General features: G+C 36.2%; 1 protein-coding gene across 2 annotated transcripts in view; it reads right to left on the minus strand.

Moving 5' to 3' along the window:
* GABRB2 (gamma-aminobutyric acid type A receptor subunit beta2) overlaps window positions 1–25,635 on the minus strand; it is a 182,102-nt gene that overhangs the window by 18,903 nt on the left and 137,564 nt on the right. For both annotated transcript variants that reach the window (XM_075509901.1, XM_075509902.1), the window contains 3 exons: window positions 9,458–9,595; window positions 8,106–8,258; window positions 6,716–6,960 (listed from right to left, as the gene is read on the minus strand). In XM_075509901.1, coding sequence (XP_075366016.1) covers window positions 6,716–6,960; window positions 8,106–8,258; window positions 9,458–9,595 — 536 coding nt within the window. The remainder of the gene's footprint in view (window positions 1–6,715; window positions 6,961–8,105; window positions 8,259–9,457; window positions 9,596–25,635) is intronic.

The following is a 25,635-nucleotide window of genomic DNA, read 5'->3' on the forward strand; positions in this document are numbered from 1 at the left end:
GTTTGTCTTAAAACTCTGACAATGCAGCGAAGTCCTCTAAAAATGAAAATCTGAGGAGAACCATTCAACTTTTCTGGTTAAACTTGGTCATACTCTTTTTCTTGGTCGAAAAGGTGTAGGGGAAAAACTCAGCAGCTGAGACACTTCAAGGGGAAGAAAGTTACCATGTTAAGTGCAGCTGAGGGCAGGTTAAGTTTCTATTTGTTCTTTCCTTGCTATCTCATCTCCTTTAGCAACTGTGTGCTAATTTGGATAGAACAACAGTGGGTCAGGAGGGCAATGAATTGCAAAGATACCTAAATTTGTTTAAACCTTCTAAACTTGCTAAACCCTACATTCATTCTTCAAGAAAACATTTCTATTGTGATTCCAATCTATTAATATGCTGTTTAATCTCATTATCATGTTAAAGTTCTGTGTTGTTGGTACCCAAATTTCTGATAGAAAAATGTCATTAGTCTGACAATTTCACTTGTTTGTGACTTGGCACTGTGTAACAGCAATGCACTGTAACTTTCAGGTGTGCTGACTGAATACCTTATGTAATACAAAGACTACTGAGTAAAGAATTACTCACTGTTTTAAAAATAAACTCAGTATATTTTTAAAAAGTCTTTGTGTTCAGAAAAAAACCCTTATCTAAACATGCAGAGGTTAGCAATGTCAGTTCACATTTATTTAAAAAAAAATGACTGAATAAATCTCTATAAACAGTTTTATGAAGTGTTGCATAATATCCTGACATTTTTCCCCTCTTTTCCAGAGGGAAGTTGCTTTATTAATGCTCACAATAACAACAGCATGGTTGCAAAATTAGAGGTACAGTTTTATTTATGTGACTTATGTTATCATGTACTTCAGGTATATAGCCTGTACACTTACAGCATTTCTGTGCTTTAAGCTAGATTGGAAACATCTAGGCTTCAATTATTACTGCAACTGAACACATTCTAAACCCACATTCAGTCATGTATTTACATTATGCAAAACATAACACCACTTCTGTGAAGTGGCAAATCAAATTACTTTGAAATAATGTAACAAACAAATTTTATATAAGAAATGTTAATTTGCAATAATTAACTGTTCTAAACCTAGATGATCTAACTATAAAGAAAAAAAATAAATTTAGAAATAATTTAAACACTACCTGCATAACATGCATGTAAGAATTAGAAAGATAGGACTAGAAATGGAAGGCAAGATGCACCAAATATTTATATGGTAATGCCTCTATAAGGTTTGATATCTGGGTTGGAAAAATGCAAGTATCACATCCTGTTTCTAGCTAATATCCTGGTAAGGAAACCATAGTGATGTCTAAGAAAAGACTGACAAGGTGGTCCATCAAGAGACGGATCTGTAGCCCTTCTTTTAACAAGAGCCTTGATGTAGGAGCTGATATCAATAGTCACAGTGAGTATCACCTCTGCTGCCTGACACACTTCCAGTCTCTGTTGCTTTGGAAGAGGATGGCATACAGCTGCTTTTCCACTATAATCACACCTTGTCAAATGTACAGCTGGCAAGATGCAAGAAGCACTTCTTTACAGAAGAATCAGGCTTTCATTCAGCCCAGAACATTTACCATGGTCTTTACAGTGACAGCTTGGTTTCCATTAAATTACCACGTAGCTGTAACGGAGGTTTTCTGATCTATCCAGAATAACAAATACACAGAAATCATTGATATTGAAAAGCATTTTCACCTTACTTACACCTCCAGAGAAGTCAATTAAATAAAGTATGTAGTAGTCTGGATCAAATGAGTTAGACGAGCAGCTGTGGAAAAAACAGCAATGAATCCAATGACAACATCGTAAGCAGGAGGTTGACTGGGAATTTAGTAACACCGGAAAACATAGAGCTTGGGAGATGATCAGACTGCAAATCCTGAACAACACAAAGACTAGAAGATGCATCGGACACATCACAGCGATCAGCATCAGCAAGCCCATCTAAGCCACAGTTCCAAGATGGAAACATCCAAGGTAAAATCATTGGATCCAACAATGTAAGAGAAAATTTAAAAATTAATCAAAACCACCTTGGCTACTGGATTCTGGAAGAAACTTACGGAGAATAAATCAGTGCTGAGAGAGCACCAAGAAGCTCATTATTTGAACTGCAATAACAGAAATTAAGTATATCAAAATGGCTGGGGGTCTGCAACAGAAGTTATTCACAGTTGTACCAGGCTCTACACTGACATCCTGGTTAGGCTAATCATCTCCTTGAAGACAAAGCCAGGCTTCATGAAGGAGAAAACTTGAAGGGTTATATCACAGTACCTTGTTTCCCTCCCACCACCCCCTTCTATCCCAAAAGGAAAAAAAAAATTACAGAAACAAAAATTACAATTAGAAGAAAAAACCCTCCTAGGGGCTTCTAGACCAAACCCTTCCAGACCATTTTTATGTAATTACAGAATTAACAGATGAAAGTTATGGATTTCAGTAAAGCCTTTGACACATTATCTTAAAAATGAAGAGATGATATGTCCCAGATATATGTACAATTACCCATAGGAAGACAGTCAGCTGAATGATATTGTGAAGCCAGAGGTTAGAATTTGGCCCTATTTTTTAATGTATCTGTTAATCATCTGGAAGAAGCACAGACAATATATTAGACTAGTGCCCTGAGCCTAAAGAAAAGATAGCATGAAATGTGCCTACAAAGGATCAAAAGGATGCTGATGACTGTCAATATTCCTATTTAAAATAGAAAAGTCTACAGAATAAAATCGCATAACAGTAGGTTAGAGTATATATACCACAGTTTATGACACATATTAAGTCTTCAAGCAGAAATACAACACTCCCAGTTTACCCATCCTTATATATACACTTGCAGTACTATGCCATTCAGAACAGAAGAGATTCCAAAACTTGAGACTATAGAGATAATAAAGGCATTTGAAGAAATAACGTAAGATAAGACGATCGGCTTGAAAAGAGAGGTGAGGAAATAATGCAAATGCTATCTCCAATAAATGAAGGCTGTCTAGAGTAAGAAGAAAGCCAGTGATTTACCTGTAAGCAACAATACAACTGTTTACAGAGAGAACAATTAGCCTTGACAAAGGCAAAAGATGACGAGTTACACTAAAGGAATAAACTGCTGAATGCAGCTTGAGAAGCTTCAAGAGTGGAACGATCACACACACAGCCATTTTAACCTGAAGTCACTGCAAAGAAAACTGAGTATGTCCAATATGATTTAACAACTCTGTGATAACATATCTGCTGGTAATTGAGTCTGAATCTTCCTTGAGTTTTATGTCCTTTAAATTTCTCCATGATTTTATTACTCAGGTTTCAGAATTCAAGAAGCAGATCAAGATATAGGCGCAATCCCTTCTCTTCCTTTCCCTTACCCCAGAGCCAACAAACTTTGAAAATGAGGGAGTATATGAAGTTACAATCTTCTGTGGCGATTCAGACAGATATAAGGAAGAAATTTTTTACAATGAGGGTGGTGAAACACTGGAACAGGTTGCCCAGAGAGGTGGTAGATGCTCCCATCCCTGGAAACATTCAAGGTCAGGTTGGACGGGGCTCTGAGCAACCTGATCTAGTTGAAAATGTCCCTGCTCATTGCAAGGGGGTGGGACTAGATGACCTTTAAAGGTCCTTTCCAACCCAAACTATTCTATGGTTCTGTGAATCTAAAAAACCAAAACAAAACCACCACATTCATTGGGCATTATGACATGAATACAATATGAAATTTAAAGAAAGATTTGGCCACAGTTTCATCTGGAATAGCCCAGGGGAAGCTCTGCAGCCAGCCTGATGGTGTTCGCTCAAATGGAAAAAGCAGGACATTCTCCTCCTGAGTCACCAAATCTCCAAGGGATTACATTGGATGCAGCAGATACCACAGTCACGGAAGAACAGCTTCTGTTGTGCTTCTGTACTGTTTTGTAGGCTCTCTAGTATCTTCTGAATAACACTGAGCAAAAATAGAGACTACCAATGTCTGTGCCTGCCCTGGAATCTCTCCATATCAGAGAATTCAACAGCATAAAGAGAGTATGTATAAACTTCTACTTTGATTTTGCAAGTAGTTGTGGATGGAAGGACTGATCAGCACTTCTCCTCTCACCACCTTTTCTTGTTCAGAGAAGTTGTAAGAGGCTGTTACAAAAATTGGTGTTGGAATCTGCAGAAATCTAGTATAGATTTGCTGGTCTATAATGTATAAACAAAGACGCTGCACTACAAGCAGCAGTTCCAATAACTATTCATCTGCCTTTTTTTACAATGTCTATGCTGAATGCAGTAACAGAGCTGTGCAGAAGTTTTATTCCTCATGTTTTGAGGTTTATTACTCATGGCAATAATCTTTTCTCACATAGTATCTGAAGTCACAAAAATAAATTCATAGTATTCCATGTAGTGATACAAGAGGAATCTAGTAATATCACAAAAAAATACTCATACTTTGTAAAATTAGTCCTTCAATTTTGGATCCTAATTAGAGATGGAGTGTTCATTTGGTCCCATTTCTAAAATACTTGGATTTTCATGGAAACCTGCATCTGAAGCAAATTTGGCAGTTCAGACCCATTTTTGTTTCTTGTACATGAAAATATTTATATAATATTTGGGCCCCTTTCATAGATAAAATATTCAGGTCCATTAAATATGAATCTGTTTTCTCACTGCTGGTCAAACAGCAAGAACAGCTGTCAGCTCCTTTCCTCTTCCCCAGAGCAGTCTATGAGCAGCAGGACAATGCTCTCTGATGACTACTCTTCTCTGATCCTCTCCTACTTGATTCTCTATCTATTGCTTAAGGGACCGCAAACCTGATTATCAGACCCGAGTGTATCTGGATGCCAGAGCAGAACTGCCATAGACTATGAACCATGCTGGCCTGGTATATTAAGCAAAAGGTTCAGTATAGAAAAATATAAATAATGTAAAGTTGTTCCCAGTATACTCTGTGTTAATCCTGTAGACTGGTGAATTTCTGCAACAGTTATGGGAATTAATTTACTCTCCTTACTGGATTGGATTAGTACACTAGTTAATGCTTTCAAATTCTAGTTCATGATTAGCAATTTGCCACTAGACTTTGGCTATTCTGTTACATGGCTGAAAGATCTATTGTATGAATAAGTATGTAGAAAATATCACAAGTGAAACAGTATACAAAAATATACCTCAGCTAGTGGTGATACTCTGACACCTATGGACCTTAAATTTCCATTGATGTTAGAGGAAAGGCTTCTGGTAAACACAGATCTAGTCTCATCAAATTACCCACAGGGTTTCTTAGTTAATAGCTTTGATTGTTTAAAGGGAAACTGATTTTTAAAAAATAAACTTGACAAATTAAATAAAAACTTGCAACTTTTTTTACATTGCTGAAAAATCACCAATATAAAGAAAAAGATTTTACAGAGCCTTCATGAACTTTACAATGGTAAAATGTGACCTATGGTACCATAACATCAAAACTAATCTCATCATTATGCATTTGCCTTCGTTCATGTTTCTCTCAGATTAAAAAGAAAAAAATAAATTAATGAATAGGTGAGATCTGAGCCATGACAATATAATCCTCCATCTCAAAAGACTATAAACTATAACCTATAAAACTGTTTTATGCTATCAACATGTGATGGATTTTTGTTGTTTCAGCAAAAATGGAACAAAATGTTCTTCTGTCAGCAGGCATACTATGGTATTGTAGAAGTTCTAAACAAACATGAGAAATTCCACCACTAGAGCTGTAGGAAACTTATGTTTCCACTTCACAAATAATCACTTGGGTTTTTTCTGATTTAGGTTTTGGGTTTTTTTAAAGTCTGATTTTGATTTTTTTCCCCTTGGAGTATCATGCTGAATTACAAATTCAAAAAGCTTCCCATGCCAGGAAAAAAAAAAAAAAGAAAAGAAAAGATAATTTAACTTTATTTAATTTTCCAATTTTGCATGTGTGTGAAAGTTTATACATTTCACACTGAGTACATTTTAGCATTCAGCCCAGACTTGCTACTGTGTGAAACTCATCCAAAATGGTCAAAGTGAAAAATGGCAAGTGCTTTATGGTAAGTGCTCCATTTTCATTAGGCATAATGGATACTTCTTCCAAAAGTGTGTATCTTGGCAAATGTATTTTCTGCCTCAATTCTCCATCCTCAGGCGACCATTTTTAGATTCAAAATTAAGTGCACAGCAAATTGATGCTTTATTTCTGAGCAGTTTCTTATTTAGTCAACAGTATCCTGGGCAATTATATGTTGAAAATATGCAAACTTTTCAAGCTTTAAACACTTCTGTAGCAAATATTTCTTATCCAGGTCATCTGAAAGATTTATGAAAGTAGGTTAAATTTAGGTTTTATTTCCAACGTTCCATACAGCTCTTACTAGAATATCAGCTACAGCCATCATTTTGGATTTGTTCCTTTGGAAACAGATTAGACATATTTAACGCTACATCCTGACTGAGAAAACATCTCACAGTAAAGCTTAACTGAGTGCATGCTTTAGAAAAAAAGTCATTCAGTTTTCCAGGCTAGAGGGCAGCATTCATTGCTGAGGTGGCTAAGTACACTGCTCTGTAGAGCTAAGACAAGATCATCATAATCCCACTCCAGTCATTTTCTACAAGAAATTACATTTTAAAGCTCCGTCTGGCAGAAGTGAAAGTCTGCCTTCCTGGGGCAATGCTAAAAATATATCCCTGTTTCAATTTACCTTATTGACATCCATTCGCAACTTCTCATTGTTGGCACTGGCAGCTTTTTCTGCCGCTTTCTTTTGACGCTGAGGTCCCCTGCCAAAGAAGATGTAGTTGACCAATGCATACTCCAGCAGAGCCATGAAAACGAAGACAAAACATCCCATAAGGTACATGTCAATGGCTTTCACATATGGAATTTTGGGAAGAGTCTCTCGAAGATGAGTGTTAATTGTTGTCATTGTGAGCACAGTTGTGATTCCTGGAAAAAAGAATTGACAAGTCTACTGATTGAATTAATTTTAATTTTCTAGCATAACAACTCATAATATTCAGATGCTAGAGCTGAAAAATTCTAGATTTTTTTCCTGGTGGAAAAGAAACCATCCCCAACCTCTGTCTATATTCCTTATTTTTGTCTTTATTTTTTTGTACCGCAATGAAGATTACACCTGTAATAAATTGTGTTCCATCAAAAACAGTAGTTGGATTCTATGAGTATGCTTTTAACCAGCTAAAATGTAACCTTCTCTAATGAGTCTCAGTTATAAATTACCAGCCTAGAGTCACTGTTATCTTGCTTTCCTCCAGCATTTTCAGGATGTCTGCAGTCTCGAATTCTTATGCGAAAATGCTACACAGAAAGGCCTGGTAAAACTCAGACAGTATTCTATAAAGTCTGTTATAAAGTCAGTTTATTCTATAAAGTTAAACTGCCAAATTCTCAATTGCATCCTTCATGGTGATTTACTTATTTTATCTGTATGAGAGCTGTACTGGCAGGAATCAGTCTGATTTATACAAAATTTGGCAACAGATACTCATATTTATTTTTGTAACATGCTTGGATCCTCTGATGAGGGGCACAGTGTAAACAAACACACAAAAGATTACTGATGAGATTTAAAAGTACTCTAGAGATTAATTAGGGAAATGATTTTGCTTTTAGAATGTAAGGTAACAGTGAGGAAAAAAGCCCTCACCTTAAGGAGAAGTTAGCTCTACAACCCTAGTAAAACATTATTTAATTCATACCTGAAAGGAAAAGCAATTTATAATCCATAACACAGTGCTGAATGTGTATTCTGGACTGCCATGGGCAAAAGCAAAGTAAATACATTCTCTTTGGAGAAAAACTAGCAGTAAAACAACAATAGAAAACGTTGAGACAATTAGGCTAATTCTGGTTACAATGATTATACAGTTAGCTAATTCAGACATGAAATCACTTTAATTTTTATTTAAATTGTGATGATTTAAATGCTGATTCAAATACTACAAAGCTTAACAAGCCAGACATAAAAAGATCTAACATTTATTTTTCAAATCATGCCCTATCCACTAAGCCAGAAGCAAGAAAAAGCATTCAGCTAACGCACACTGCATGAGATGTGTAAAAATGCCTACCTAAAGCAACTCTTGCAGCTGAAGCGTCATAATTAATCCAGAAGGAAACCCAGGACAGGATAGTGATCAGAATAGAAGGCATGTAGGTCTGCAGAATGAAGTAACCAATGTTTCTCTTAAGTTTAAAGCTGAGAGACAGCCTTGGGTAGGCACCTAAAAGAGAATATTTGGTATGGCCATAATTTACTTCTATAAAGCCTGGAAACATTTTTCTGTCATTTTGGGTTTATTGTTTCATGCAACAGAGTATACACAGTGTTGAAAGATCCAGGATAATCAGCTGCAGAATTTCTAGCAAGAATTGGGATTAAATAATCTTTTATTCTAAGGGTACAAGGATGCTCTAGGTGCATATCTGCTGGTAATCATATTTAACAATCAACAGCCAAAATACATTTCAGAACATCAAAGCATAGAAATGCTTCTTCCCTGACAAGCTTCAGTATGCCTACTTCAGCATAACCCTTATTCTAACCTTCTCTCCAAGCAATGCAACACTTGCCCTTTGTCACTGGACACCAAAAGTATTTTGGTGTATGAAACACTTGTTGAAATAGGTGCCTAGAGATCACTATTCAAGTCCCATTTCTGCTTGGTTTTGAAGAATTTGGGATGTGCAATCCTTCTGTATTCCCTCCAAAGATGATTTCTAGCCATATCTAGAAAGTGAGTTTTGAAGATTTTTTTTTTTAAACACACCTTGCAGCTGTCTTAAGTAGAGAACATCACATACTAATAGCCTGACCAACTTTTGTCTCTTGAGTGATTTAATAAATCATTGAAATGTTCTAGTTGTTTCTTGTTGTTTTTTATTTTATGAAATCCAATCTTATTTTCTAGTCCTCCTCACAAAGCATCTTTTCAGCCTTCAGAAAGGCATATGCTTGCTAGCATAGACTAAACTACAAATCCTGTGGAACAAGGATTTTAAAGGTTTTACAGCAAAGACAAAATAATTAGTCTAATACAAGCACAGCTTGGCACAAGGAACATCTAGAAATAGCGAGAGAAAGGTTCCTAAATTTCCTACAGGCTGGGTTACTTCTTGTTGGGTTTAGGGTGCTGAGGTGTAGAAGTGGCTTAATCAGTTTTCATAGGAAAACAGAAAATACAGCTTATTTGACTGAGCCTTAACATGACAGACTACTGTATCCTCTTCATATGTTAATGAGTGATGCGTTATACACTGTGAAAGCTGTAATAAAAACTGCTCCTTTCAATATTCACAGTTGCTGCTCTAATTTATTCCTGTTTCTAAAATTTTTGCTCAGATCCTGAACTGCACGTTGAGGATTAACCCGTTTCTAAAAGTCTTCCCAGTGAATTCCCCTTTTAGCTTCCCCTCCACAAACCTGTAGAGAAAACAACATTCTTGGTGATAAGCTTGTAGTCTACAATGGAGAACTGTGGCAGTTCGATCTTTGTCACTCCTGTGACTGCATTATCACCCCCACGCCAGTAAAATTCAATGTCATCTGTTGTATAGCCATCTACAAAAACAGGAGTAAACAGTTAAGATACACATCTCTTCTGACATCATGGAGAACAGTCCAGAGAATTAATTTAGAAAATAACTTCAAATATATTTCTAAAACGAAACTGTTGATAACATCTATTAACATGCAGACAGACGAAGGTAATGCTAAATATAATTTCAAATAGCAATCCTAGGTGTATTTTAATCTTTGTTTTTTTTAAGATATATTATATCAATATATTAATAAAGCAAACCTTTAAAAACTAATTAAGACTACACACATACCATATATAGACAGTAACTGTACATTCAGCTTAAGGTAACTTCTGATCCAAGGATGGCTAAAACAGTGTGCGTTTGCTATCATTTCGTAAGTCCCTGGGCTGAAATATCAGCACTGGTAACAGAAACATGACCAGGTCACCAAGTGAGGCCTGGAAGAGACGCTTTTCTGTCTTGTGCACCATGATCAGCATAGGAAAGAGGACAGTGAGAGTAATATGGGTAAGAGAGAAGCGCGGCGTACAGTTATCTCATGATATTTCCTCTGTATACTATGTAGTTTATAATCTGACTACGGATGAAAAGGACAAACTCTAGTTCAAATCCATTTAGATTTTACTTGTAAAAACAGCATCATTCTTTTTCTGAAAACGGCTTGAATGCAATAAAAGACAGCTACATTCAGTGGGGCCCTTGTAAGAAGCAACTGTAGCAGATGCAACAGCCATCACTCTGGATGGCAAAAAAACACCCACAAAAAACCAACCAAAGAAAAAAAATCCCACCACCCACAAAAAAAACCCAGAAGACAGCACATGTTCACACAGTCATAAAATATACGTGTGAAATATGAATCTGGGTTCGCCAAATGGAAGCTGAGCTAACTTGCATACTCCAGAGTTGGTATACAGAACTGATCAGTAGACATCAGAAATAAATCTGCTACAAAACCAGGAATAAGATATTCATGAAGGTTTGTAGCCTTTTAAAGGTTTTTGTTGCTGAAAACTGAAAATAAAAAGAGCAACTTGGAGATAGAATAATGACTATGACATTTTGGGAAAATTACATAATAAAATGATATATATTTGACCTTGATTTTAAGTTGTCACCCACAGACAAAGGACAAAATTATATAATAAACACCATTTTAGAGTGCTCAAATAGCACTTAATTTCAAGGAATAATGCAGATTGTGCATTTTGTGATAACCTAGAAACTATAAAACTATTTCTATGCATCATTAATTTTTGATAATCCAAGTATAATCCAGGTGCACAGCAGTAGAAGGCGGCAAGCGATTTTGAAGATATGAACCCAATAATCTGTAAAAGCACTGAAACAACCATAAAAATCTATTCAAAATACAGCAAGTCTTAAACTACCAAACTTTTTGGTAGTTACATTCTTGTAGCATATTGATAGCAATTCCATTTTTTTGTATATGCGACTCTCTCATTCTGTTTTTCATGGGGCTAGCAGCAAATTTAAAGTAGTTTGAGGGCAGAAAATGGAAAACTAATTTCAGGAATCATAGCCATCTCATTCATACAGGACAGATTTTGAACAGCTGGTCAACATCAAGAATACAAGATGGAACCCCCTCTTCTTTCAAAGTTGCTGGCATTGACAGCAAAACTGATGAGAGAATAGATTTTTTAATTTTTTGTGAAGTAAGTTCTTCCTTAATCTTTCCATTTACCCAAAAGTCCACTAACTCTAGCTGATGACATCAACTAAAGAAAAAAGAGGTTTGTATCTTCTAAATAAGCTTGAACAGTTAAGGGAGAAAAAAGCTCTACAACGTGGAACGTGATACGCTTTTGACATAATCAGAACTCCTTAAGAAACAGAGTTGAAATTCACATCAACAAATAGTTTACAACAATGGTCACTGTTTTTTTTCCCCTCATACTTTCTTCTTTCACCAAGAGGAGAATCATCAAGGGAATAAGTGAACATAATTTGGGCTAATAACTTCCCATAACATTTAGCTTCCCTCCTCTGTTTTGACAGTGCCATCAAAAAAAATGGCTAAATTCCTCCATACTGAATTTTTGTGAAACAAAGAATCTCATCGATATCATAATCATTGCATTTATTGTATGTTACTTGTTCAGTCTAAAACACGAGAGGTCTGAAAAGGAGTCAAGATTACTGCTATCTGTCAGTAGAAGGCCTATCCTCTGTAATCAAACAAGCATTAACCATGACTCCACAATCAAACTGATGTTTCTTACACGCTTTGTGATACAACAAAGTATGTTCAAATCTGCATTTTTAATCATCAGAACTCATCAGCTTTGAAGTTGTCTCATGAAGATCAACATGTCATTGAACTGTGTGTTTCGCTTACTGCAACTTTACATAGGAAAACCTTTAGCACCCCACACGGAATTGTCTCAGATTAAATTTACAGCACAAAATTGTTGCATGTTGACCAAGAGATGCTGTATTTAGAGATAAGAATAGTTTTAGCACAACGATTTCCAATGGCTAAGCAAGGCATCCTTAGTTCAGCCAAGACTGTTGTTAGAACTGATTTTGCATTGTTCTATGGTAGCAGTTAAGTTATTTCAAAAGAGTCAAATTACAGACTTACCCAGGAGATTGGAACTGTTTTGTTCTCATGAGGAAATAATGTATTTTGCTGCTTAATTATGATTTTCTGAGACTGCCTAATTATACGAGAGCCTCCCTCCCTATCTCTCTTTTCTTCAATTAACCTTGTTCTGTTTCCTCCACAATAAAGATAGCAAAAGGTACACAATGGAAGAGCAGAATACAAGTTTCTTTCCTTCCAAAATGACCTGAAATAGAGACACTTCTAAGTACTGGACACTTTAAGAAATGAGGAATACTTGTACTTAGCCACGTAACTGCGATTACCATGGTTTCTGAACTAACAGACTTGAGCTGTGAAATACAACTTGAAAACTTTTGACAATACACTGTAGTCTTTAATTTAGCGTTTTTACATTCATTACTTCTTGTGGTAAATGTTTATACCAAGTTCTGGCTCTGACGCTATTAATGTAACACCTTGGTAACTCCTCTCCTCTTCCTTGGGTTGTGGGTGTGAATGCGTCATCCTGCCTCACCCCATCCTCTGGTTCTCCAGTGGACACCCGTAAAAGCTGTATTCCAGCAAATGGACTTTGTTGTTGCAAATTGTTACGTACCACCTGAATCCGCTAATAAAAAAAGCTGTTGTCATGTTCCCAAATACTGCATGGAAAGAAGGCTCTCTGCCCTTTCTGTGATGTATATAGGACCGTTACACCTATTGGTGTACCTTCTCCCAGTGGAGAAGCAGTTGTTCGACAGGAAGGGAAATTACTGTTAGCGTTGGGGTACTGGCTGTTGACAAGTTGTTTCTACTCTCTGCAGGATACTAGATTTTAAGCACCATTAGATCTGCTTCATTTGCTTTAAAAGGTACTTTTCCAGGAAGATCAACGGTACATGGAGGGGGAGGTTATTAATGACTGCGTTCATGGCAAGACAGGACCACTTCAATAAGACACTTAAAGCAAACACATTTGTTTCAGTATTAGTGTGAAGCACAAATCCTTCATTCAGTGCAGTAAGTTCTTTGGTCATTTTTCCAAGGGTTACATGGTATGAGGAATATGTGCAGATTCTGCAGACCTGAAATTCATCAAGTTGTCGTGGTATTTTTTACTTCTCTGGTCACAAGTCTATCTTCAGAAAAAAGACAGACAGCTTACTTATGTTTCCTTGTCTATCACTACTTTACATTTGTCAAGTCTCACTCTAGGCTCTCAGAGAGAAAAATAAAATAAAATCTAAAATAAAATAAAGAAAAATTAATAAATGGGCTGATCTTGAGATGTAAAAGCTAGTATATGTTATGAAAAATATAAAAGAACATCCTTAGAGAGTTTAGAAAGAATAATATTACATACCTTCTCATGAGGGTTCACTCTTACTTTGTGATACTGCTGAGTTTTGCTGATGTTCTATCTCAAATCTACCCTGCACTCCCACAGCAAATTCCAGATTCTAATACCATTTACTGAACTCGGTGGGATAAATCAAGGTAATTTATTTTGAGGTAATTTAACTGTTAAACTTCGTAACTAATAAATCAATCTTTTACTTTTCTTTCTGACAAAATAAATGCTAAAATAAGTTACAGCAAGAAAAAAACCGCTTTTTAAAGTAAGAGAAAATATGTTTATAAAAAGCCCAAATGGCTGTTCATCTTATTTTATTTTTTGGAACACGTGGTAGTAGAACTTTTCTGCCCAACTGCCTATACATGGTTTGGCCTTGAACTGTCTAATCATACCAGGGGTCACTCAGGAAAGAACTCCTGGATTTATGTTCCAGCAGACTGTCAAATGCACCAGCATTCCCCCTCTACCAGGAAGATGTGGTTAAGCTTCTCCCTGTATTCTCACAGCCTTAATACTAAGCAAATACCGACAACTACTTCTTGAGGGGAGCTGAACTCCTTTGAAAATCTCACCCAAAAGTTCAAACTGAAGATTCCAAAATATGCAGCTCTGGGCTGCTTTGGGGAGACTGTGCAGAACTCCCTGCTGCTTAAGGTACTTACGCGGAGGAAATACTAAACTGAGACTTTGACACTGAATGACAAGGCTTGTTAGCAGGTATCGATAAGAAGAATTTCAGGAAGTCTCGTCAAGCTTTCATTAAAATACTTCTCTCTCTTTCCAAGAAGGATGAATTATCCCATTCATTTCGTAACATGGAGGAGGAGAGAAAAGAATATTATAGTCATCTGCAAATGAATGCTATTGTGTACTGCTAAAGTACCCAAACATAATTGGATACAAGACGAATATCCGCAAACCATCTGCCAGAAGAGAGAATGGGCCCATTCATGTCTCTAGTGGATGTTTTACAGATACTAAAGTCCAATTACCTGTGGCTATAATAAACTCCATCTGCAGGTATTTGGGACTCAAAACAACTCTCTGTACAAGTTAAAATTATTTAAAGACCAACCAATTTAAAATAGTAATAAGCAGTCTAGAAAGAATAATCGGTGGCTCTTGACAAGGCAGAATTAATGAATGTCAGCTCAATATTTCTAAATTATCAGATCACATGTCAGTAACATAGAAAGTAAAGCATACTAAAACAAAAAATGCTGCAAGTCATTTTTGCAAGAATCTGAGTTTAGCATAAAACACTATTTGATTTAGACTGTAAAAGAACTGGTTTACTATATATTAAATTGTATGTAGCACTGCTACCAGAACAGAGAATCTGATTGATTGCTTTTTCCTAAACCATTTATATAGCAGCAGCAGCACGATTTACTTCACATTCAGAAAGTTCAATTTCTCATTTCTGTCATGCATCACACATCAGCAGTCAACCAAATCAATACATTGTCCTGGTAATACGGCACCAATCCCTAGAGAAGCAAAGCATTCTCGACTCCCATTAACATGGACAGAGAGATAATCATTGATTCAAGGAATGACAGATGATGAAGTACTGTAGAAGAAAAATAAACAACTAGTAGAACATAAAATAAAAATCTCTTCATACAGAAACTACAAAAACAACTATTTTTTTTCCAGCTTATTTAAGTGAAGTCAAAATTTGAAATTCTTTAAAAGCAAACAACCTAAAATGAAAGCTGTAGCATTACTGGCTGAGCATGAGTGTATTTAGACACAAGACAGTTATCAGAAACACCACAAAATGGAAAAAAAGAAGCCAACTTTTCTAAAAAACCTCAGGATTTATCAGTAGGATTCACTGCCTCACAACGCTTTTGTTTGTACACGACAGCTGGGCTATATTTTAGATTGATATATAGATACACATCTACGGTGTGCACACTGTAGGAATTCAGGTGGTCCATATTACTAATACTATGGTAGCACCTGGAGAGTAAAGATAAAACATTTGTGGATTTGTGGAAAAAAATAATGACATAAACATGCAAAAGAGTGAAAATGTGGCTAAAACATAGAGAGGATTCTGAGGCCGTGCATTAACCTCACTCTGCTCTGAACCATCAGCAAATCGTCTGAGCATGACTGGAACAGCATTGGGCAATACCTGCATACAATCAGCATCACATCTGAGCTACGGAGAACTACTTCAGCATTAACAATGAGACAAAAGGATCCTGTTGGGAACTGTCTTAATCTTAACCCCGCCTGCTCAAGCTTATCCAAAAAAGTGTCCCTCTAGTTACATCTTCTATCAGCCATTCTGGACATTGTCAGCATGCAAGTACGATGAAGCACAATTTGGCCACTTCAACAAGACTTTTGCTCAGCAGGTCTGGAGGCTCAGTGAAAGCTGGCATTACGCAACCTTTCTGATCACCTGAGGTATTTGGTTTTTTCTCACCAATATGAAACACATGAGAACTCAGCTTACAGCAGGTTCTGGAATTAAATACTATTATAAAGCAACCATTTACAAGAATAATAGCATATACATTGTGGAGAATAACATAGTTGCATTATACACATGGTATTTTTTTGGGGAAAAAAAAAAAACCAAACCACAAAATTACTTTAAAACATACAAAAATCTATGGACTCATAGGTAGGGAATGAGTACCAAGCTACTTAATCTCTCATATCTCTGCCACTATCAAGTGGATTTTCTTTGCCTAGCCACTCACAATATAGTAGCTTCCCAAAATAAAATGGAGAGAACTGGTGGATGATATCTATACCAGACTGAATGTTTTGATTAAGAATATACAAAATATTCTTAGCTGACAGTCTTAAGACATATTAATTTATTTAAATGCAGGACATAGACTATCAGACTAATTGAGAAACTTGACACCTACAGGCCCTGTACCATGAGATGAATGCTATACAGAAATATTAAATAAATGCTTAATCCTGTTTATATAACAGATCATGGAACACCTTTAGTAGCAATATCTATGCATTTTATTTATTTTTAAACATAGACCCACCAATTTCTCCTTTTTCAAGGATTTCTTCAGCAGTTTTGCATTTGCACGGAGCAAACAGCAAAATTACTTATAAAATCATAAGTAACATGCAAAGCATATTTTGAAATTCCGAAACCCTTCAGAACACTCAAACTTGGTTCACTGCATCACTTCATTCTTCACCATCCACTTATTCATTCAAAAACATAGCCAGAAAGAATTAAGCTAGAAGTATTTCTTTGAATTTGCAGAGATCTTCAAAGCTGAGAATACAAGTCACCATACACTGAAATCAATGGGGTGATATGAAGGGGAGAAGGAAAGTCAAAGTTTGTGTACTGCTGAAAACATTTGGCATCAGGGAAACTGGAACAAGCACATCGTACTTGTTTCTCTCTCCTCTTTCTCACCCCCCTCAAAATTCTGTCTTTCTGCATAAAACATTACAATTCTTTTTACATTTCACTTCAAAGACTTTTTTCCCTAAGGCTCTGAGTATTTGGATACAAAAGAGGATGTACAATTTTCAGACTACAGTGAAACCCAATTGATTTTAATATCGGTAACATTCTCAAAAAACAATAATCTTCAAGTTGTACAAATGGTTCCTTACTGGAGAGAGTGGGGTGGGGAGAAGAAAGAAGGGAAGAAGGAAATGTGACTCCATAATTACTGCAGGACAGTATACAGCTATTAAAAAAAGGTGTTTTGATGGACAAGTGAAATTACAAAATTGATTCCAGGGCTCAGAGTAGGCTTTTCATGGCATTAGCAGAAGCAAGATTAATTTTCGTGTAGGCATTTCAGGACGATTCTTGCTTATGGTAAGCCTGGTAATTTACAGAATAGGTGTCCTGGTGCAACCCATTAAATGTCATTGCTGGTTTTTTTTTTTTTAATGATTTCAATGCAAATCATTTGTACTTTAGGGCACTTGCTGCAAAATGCTTTCATAAGTAAATTTCCACTGTTAACAATACTTCTAGGAAAAGAAAGAGAGATCAGAAACAGATAGGGAGAACTGTATCAGTGCAACAGTATTCAAAAACCTTCTAGCTCCTAGAACTTGGCAATTTCTTGCAATCTTTCTGCTTCCATAAGATCAGTTACTCCCACCAGTATGAATAATCTAAAAAGTTACCGGATTCAACACTGTGGAGATTCTGCAAGTCTAAGTGTTCCTCACATAACAGAGATGAGTATATGCAGCACAGTGGTGCCTGGTGATATGAAGCTTATGATGCCTAATTAGCCCAAAGCAGATGCCACTTCATCAGAACGATATTCTTTCTGAGATTCCAGCAACAACTGGGCACCACAGCATCCAGTGCTAGTCTCTGCAGTGCTATACGCTGGTGGTACCTGTGTAGCTTGGAGTACAGATCTTTCCCACTTCTGTGGGAATTCACAAATCACATGCAAGAATGCTCTTCATCTCTTTCTTCTGATCTCCATCATTCATTTGTGCTTGGTGTTTCCTGCAGACCAAGTGCTGTGTTTATGTATTAATCATATCCCAGAACACAATAGTGTATAATATATCTGGTCCAGTTTTATTTATTTAAATGTCTAAAGTTCAGGGATTTCCATCACTATTGAATTACATCTGATTTCTGTAGGCAAACAAATAATGTTAGATAACCATGCACATTTTATACAGTACCTAGAAACATCCTATCCCATAGTTCTGCAACAGTTTATATTATCTAACCCACTTACTTCATTTAGCAGATGACCTCTTCTGAGGATAAGGTTGACAACAATAAGTCAGTTTGGCGCACTGATTAAGTCTGGATCATCTTTGAAGGGGATTTTAGTGCAGCATGAGTGACAACAAGAAAATGTGATGTGAAGAAAACATGGGTGGCGACTGTTGCTGACATAAGATAGTGCTAAACATACTTATTTCTCACTTCCACTAATAGTAAAATTATAAAGAAAAAAAAATCCCTCAATCTGTAAATTTCAAAAAGCAGATTAGTACACACTACAATTCTGCAGTATAGTTCATTAATTCCCTATTAAACTTATCACATAAAAAAGGAGTTCCTGAACACACAAGTAACTATATTAAACATGACAAATCTGTCTTATATGTATGAGACTTTTTAATGGGGGTGGAGGGGAAGCTTAGTTTCATTTGTAATTAAAAGTAGACTATGGAAGAATACTGAGAAGCTGAATATTCAGAAGTCGAGGATAATGGTCAATTTTCTTGAAGCTCAATTTGATTATCAGCTATACAGAAGAACCAAGAAATTTACTTTCACTTCTCATAGGAGTAGATCTTCAAAGACGCAGTAGGAAATTGCAATATATAACTGTGAGGATGATATCAATCGTTGCTGAGGAAAGCAACATTTAGGCAGAAATAACAGATTGCTATTTAAATGTGAACTGCAGCTGATGTAAATATGATAAAAATGAATACATCAATTCTTAAGTGATCTATTTCAATGTCATTAAATCACAAAATGAACAGAACTCAAGTGAAAATAACCATTTTGAAAAGACAAGTGCAATCAGGTATAAGCAGACAATGGACTTTTTTTCCAGAGTAATCTACAAAGGGAAAATATAAAGCATTTACAATGTTTCAAGACTTAAGAAAATGTTACTGCATCATTCATAACTATTTTCTTCCACACTTAAGTCAATGAAATCAAGTCAAAGTTAAATAAAAAGAATAAATACCTTCAATACCACGCTTTGGCATTGAAAATTGCTTACAGAAAAATGTTTGTTTCACCCAGCTCACGAGATTTAACCATAATAAGAAACTAAGCCCATCCCCCAGGAAGCTGAACTGTGGTATACACATTGAAGGACTAACTCAGAATGCCAAGAGACTACTCAAGGCCTACTTGAACCTTCTACCATACTGAAAAACCTCCAGGGTAAAAAGGATGATAATTAAGTGCACATATTTAATATACAGGGCTAAAAATTTTCACCTAAACAAAATTCAGTAAATGAATCATGCATCTCAAATATTAATTGGATCATTATAAAAAAAACATAAACAAACAGGTGGACAAGAGCTCTGTTTGACTGTGATACGTCCAGTGGATTTGTGCAGTGGTCTGTTAACTTATTTCCTAAGGGACTGAATAATTAAACATGCATAGTATAAAAAAAAAATAATCAACTTTATAGATCTTTTAAAAGATCTACAGTACATTTTTTTGCATAAGCAGCCCATAACAATTGGATAATCTGACTGAGCATAGTGAGGCCAAAATGACCCATGAGAAGTCAGTCAGAGCTGTTTTGAATGAGTGGAAGAAAGCCACAAATACCTGAAGCAGTAAATACCATCATTCTGGTCCTACACTATTATCTTGCCCTTCTTGTTCTGTTGACAGTACATTTCCTCAACCAAAGCAATTCTGAAGACCAGCCAGTTTCTTGAACCTTAGTCAGCCTCTTTCAGCCTCTGCTTAGTCTCCACCCAGCAAGTTTCCCGTGCCATGCCTGTGTGTACCTGAGCAAATTAATTTGGCGGTATCTAACTTGCAGATTTGAGGAAACACCTGTATTAATAAGGACATACTTGCAAAATAGCTAAAAATGGAATAGATTTTGCATGGGTAGTCTCATCAACCAAAGAATCAAATATGAAATCTCTTAGGCGTTTTTAAATTAGGCATATGTATAAGTAATGACTCAATTTGAAAGTACTGTTATCTTTCTGCATAATATTAAAGATCCAACTTGGGTGCAGAGGGAACAATTTTTTGTACTTTCATTCAAATGTATACTGAATTTCTCAACTGTATCCCAAAAAGACAGTTTTGAAGATTGATGGAAATGCCCTAAACCTCATCTTTTTGCATAAAACTGAAGGCTGTTTCTGATGTTTGAAAACAATTATTAGCAACTGTCTTCTACTCTTGAGTAGGCCACGTTTCCAGGAACAGAACTTTTATAGTAAAATGTACATCCACACTGCATGGGTGTAAATGACAAATTATCTGCTCCTCCCACCCTTTTTTAAGGACAAAGATCATGTGGGGAAAACAAATACTTACATTTGCACCCTACCATCGATTTCATCATTGCAACCTGCACTCATCCTCATGTTCTGGCCTGATCCCTACACTTTTATCTCATTTGGCTACACTAACTTGAAATTTATGCAGAGGAAAATTGGTGTCCAGAACAATTATATACGTTCTGAAAATGATGAAGGGGCTCAGACGTTGAATATTGTTTTCTAACAGGCAAATAAATGCCCAAATTTTCTTACTTAAGAGAAAACTTCATTGTAAGACTAAATATATTGGGCTTTTGCCCTTTTATCTGATTTAAGAGTTGGTCTTTTCAAAACTGGACATAGAAGTGAGGCATATGCAAACAAATGAATCAGTAAAGCATCATCTACATAAGCTCCATTTTTAATACCTTACAACATTTGGTCTTACATATCTAAGTTCCCCAGAACCCACTATCAGCTGACATTTTGAATGCTGATGTACATTAAAAAAAAAAAGAGAAAAAATTAACAACATCTGGCAACCTTAACATTATTTATAAAACTGCATTAATACTCCACTTTGCTTAATTATTCCATAGCTGTACTAAAAATCCAAGGCCACAAGGAGAAAAATGTCATTTGTAGAAGAAAGCCCTGCTGTCTGGTGCCTGTGCCATTTGTTCAATTTAGAAAAGTATTTATTCATTAAGATATGTTAGATTGCAATGCTGTGTGAGGCAATGTTCTGGAATATTATTCTGCCTTTACCTGCAGTATTCAGGACATCGTAGTATCTAAAACAATTCTACTTTTAAGTAAAGATCTAATTATGAAAGAATAGGAACATTGCTCTCATCGACTGTCCAACAACAATATGCTAAAAACTGTCATTGATAAGAGCTAGACATCTTTAGAACATTAAAAAAACCACATGTATTTACACATGTAGTATCAAGGTTGGTTTTGGACACTTAACTGAGCTTGCAAAAATTAATTTTCTTTTAGTAATGAGTAAGTTATGATGAATACTCTTTCTGAAGTTGTCCATATATATATAGATGTGGGAACTTTTTCTTAATATAGTTTCCTATCTGGATAAGTCCTCTGTCTTCTAAAAGCTTTTTCAAGGATAGTTACATGTACCTTTGCTGTGGAGAACTATTTATATAGTACCATGTGAATGAAGTTTATAGGAATGTTAATTATAGACCCTGATCTTGTTAGAACTACATCAGTATTTCCTCAAAATTGCAATAACCTGTAACATTCCTAGATGTCCTTCACACAGCCTGGTTGGTATCAGAAACCACATTGCAGCCTTCTCAAAATATTTCAGTGGGAGCTGTGTGCCTCAAGGCTCAGAGGACTTTTCTGTAGGAACCTCTGTTGTGACACCTATATCAGAAAAGACAGCACAGGTTTGTTGGCAGTATCCCAACTACTTTCCTAGGATGCTGAAAGAGGTGAGAATAAATTCTTTTGACACCCAACCCTCCAGGTCGTAGAAACGGTGTACAAAGAAAAGTTATTTGGCGGGTAACAAGATGCTAATGGTTGTGGACAGGTATGCACAAGGTAGCAGGAAGTGGAAGTGTTTTAACAGGAGATGGGACAAAGCCCAAGAAGGAGAAAGAAATCTACTTCAGCTCTCTGCATTTAATTGGCACAGAAGACTGTAACCCTGAAGGACTCCAAACATGCCGTTAAGCAACTACCTTCTGTGAAAGCCATGGCAGAAGCAATCTCCTTTCACATTTTCCTCACTAGAAGAGTTCACTTACTCTAGTCCAGTTTAAAGCTTTGGCTTTTATATACCACAAAGCCATGTTAAATCCTGCTCTATAGGTAATATCCTGTTTTACTTGGTATTCTGTATTCCCCTCTGGTTTGCATTGACGTTCCCAGGTACCACACCAAGAGGACTTCATCACCGCATTTCACATTTCAGAAGTTTTTAAGTTAACGAAATGATCTATAACTTTTCTAACAGTCACTTTTCTTCTGAGTAGCAACTCCAGGCATTGCTTGAGGCTATGCCTATTTCTTGAAGTAGATGTGACTGAGACAAGATAATGCCAACCCTTAAAGGAACTTTTCCCTGCAAGTAGATTTTAACACACTCTGTTGACTTTTAGTCTGTTTTCCTCCAGCTCTAGTATCATAACTGTGTCAATATGCAAATATGTATTACATAAGGTTGCCTCTTGGGCTGGAAAAGCAGGATATCTGCATGTAAATGTTCATTAAAAAGAATCTAGTACAATATTTTAACATACATAAAAGGGAATCAGCCTCAAATACAAAAGTTAAAGCACTACATCTTTATGCTGAGAGCCCCATGTGGACTGCACCTCTCTCATGCCTTTGAAATAAATACTCTTCTTCAAAAAAAACAAGAGAAAAACACATGAATAATACAATAATGTATAATACACAATGCAGCAATGGAAAGTGCTATTATTAGTACATCATAATCACTATAGTTTTCTGACACTTACAACAGCACAGCTTTATTCTTGAAGGAATTTGGACTCAAATTCTGCTCCAAACTACAAAAAAAAAAAAAACAAACCCCAACACAAAAAAAAACAAAACAAAAGAAAACCAACCAAAAAACCAACCAAGACCCAAAACCCAAGCACTTTGACAATATTTTCACATGAGCATACAGTATTCCATACCTGTGCTTGTGTGTTCCCTATTTAAACTGCCTTCTTCCCTGTACAGTGACATTCCTAGCATATCCTTACAACCCAAGGCTTATTTGCATCACACATATCAGTATCTACATTTATACTCCTATTTTCTAACTTTGTCCTTCCTTTAGAAAGTGTTATCCTGTGTGTGTCTGTGGGATTCATGAATCAGAAAAGTATTACTTGCAGGGAACACATTGCTTCTGTGTAGAAGGAAGAAGCTGAAAGTACAGTGAGCTCTGTTACCGTAAACATGAAAATTGGCTTCCTCCCCTGCCCTGTAGCATCCTTGGTCTCCAGGAGGTTGTCATGGCTCAGGAACACATCAGTGCTGCAGGTATCTAACAGCCACCTTGTTGACATGTTTATTAAGCCATTGTCCTATCTGTGAGGCTCCCGACTTTGTATAATACTTGAATTACTGCTGCAGTCTGTTTACGTTACAAGCACAGATATGCTATAGTATTTACTAGGAATTATTTTATTACTACTATTGTGTAAGGTAACTATTTGTTCAAAGCTTAGAATGAAAGGCCTCTTACGTGGCAAAGAATAAACGGGAATACGCAACACATATCTTTGGAAGGCACTGAGTTGAAGATACTAATCTCTCTCATTAGAGTTTTATCATGTCATTTTGTCACAAGTTAGAAGCGGGAACACTGAAGAGCTGAACTGTCCCAAATGGCTTTTAACAGTCACTTGGACTTGGAACATCTCATGCAGCTGTTCGACGAGTGGAAAGGCTGCAAACTCAATATTTTCCTGCACAGAAGGTCTGTAATTACACCAGCTTGTGTGTACAGTGGTGAAATGGCTAAGAAATACTTTATTACCTTCCCTGTACCAAGCACTCATATAGAAACACAGACTGAGTCTGTTTCTTGCTTTGTAAAGTACTAAGAGTTATTGAAACAAAAAATGTTGCCAAGTCAAAGGGGAAGAAATAGGACACTTCTTCTTCAAGGAAACCAAAAACCATCCAGGTCTGCAAACTTGAACAATGCGGCACTGTTTAAAAATTGTCAGTAAAGATACATACAAAAACAAAACTAAAAGGGCTGAAGTGAAACAGCCCTTACTGGAGCACCACACAGGTTACTCTTCATTTTGATGGAACTGTCTGGCCATTAACAACAGTAAACGCTATACTAATAAGTACCATAAACATAAATGTATGTGAACATAAAGGAGAGGGTCATCCCCAACCCCAGAAAAAACAAAGCACCCAAATTCCTGTGGTCACAAGCATAGTAAATACCAGAAGACCAGGAGCAGGATGGCAGGAGTAGCCCTCCAAGAGGATGCATCACTGAGCTTTAAGCTATATGCTCAGCCTCTGCACCTCCTTGGTCACACCCCAAATTCTCCCTGCAGCCTTACTGGACATATAGCTGGAGACCACTGGTAAAAAAAAAACTTCCAGTATCAGAACCACAATTATAAAATAGATAAACATTTGTAGAACACTTCCTAGGACAAACGGGGGAAAAGGACCTAATAATATTAAATGCTAAGTGGACAGTAATTTAACCATAACTTTCCTTCCAAGTTTTGTTTGGTTGGTTGGTTTGGTTTTGGATGAAACCATACACATAAAAGGCTGCCTGCCAGCTTAATTAGAATAAATAAAATAAAAATCTATGGTGCACTCATCAAACTGTTGTCCTCTTCACTAACCCAAATGCATTCATGACCTTGTTCATTATAACTATTTGATGCATCATTAAATAAGGAAAACAGCACTATATCGTTAACATTTTCTGTAGGATCATCAGTGTACTTGGAATAAGGTCGATAGTTGAAGATATGGAATTAACATAATACCAACATTTAAAAAGCGTACTGGCGAACTAGCAAGCAATCCATTAAAAACTAGCAGAATACAGGGAAAAAAGAAAGGGAGATTTTTTTTTAAAACATATGTTAAAATATGCTAAATTTCTTTTTAAATATCCAGATTTTGAAATGTTTAACCACTCTAAATAGCAGAGTATGAATACATGGTCTAATGCATAAAACTATGCACATAAACATACCCCTAGCTACACACATTCTCTGCGTAACTTGAGTATCAAGTATATCAAGAAACATCCCATATAAATAACAATGAATATCAGGAAAAAAGAAAAACAGGAAATCACCAAACCGTCATATTTGTTGTACATGATAATGGCAAATTCCTGAGGACTTATATGTGAATTGCATATTCAGGAATGATACCTTCTTTGAAAAAGAATTTTCACTGACTTTGTTGAGAATAACCTTTTAAGTGTGTGCTGTTTTACCATGAGCAGACATATCAGAAGTCGCACTTACATCATCTGTGTTCTGCAGAGTTACCATATGTCAATATTTCAGAGTAATTGGTAACTCAGGAACTACAGTGGGAATTTTTTTTTTATTTCCTGAGAAAAGAGAGCGATATAGTAGCAGATGCTCAGATG

This window comes from Mycteria americana, chromosome 8, assembly GCF_035582795.1.
Source record: "Mycteria americana isolate JAX WOST 10 ecotype Jacksonville Zoo and Gardens chromosome 8, USCA_MyAme_1.0, whole genome shotgun sequence".
Classification (NCBI taxonomy): Eukaryota; Metazoa; Chordata; class Aves; order Ciconiiformes; family Ciconiidae; genus Mycteria; species Mycteria americana.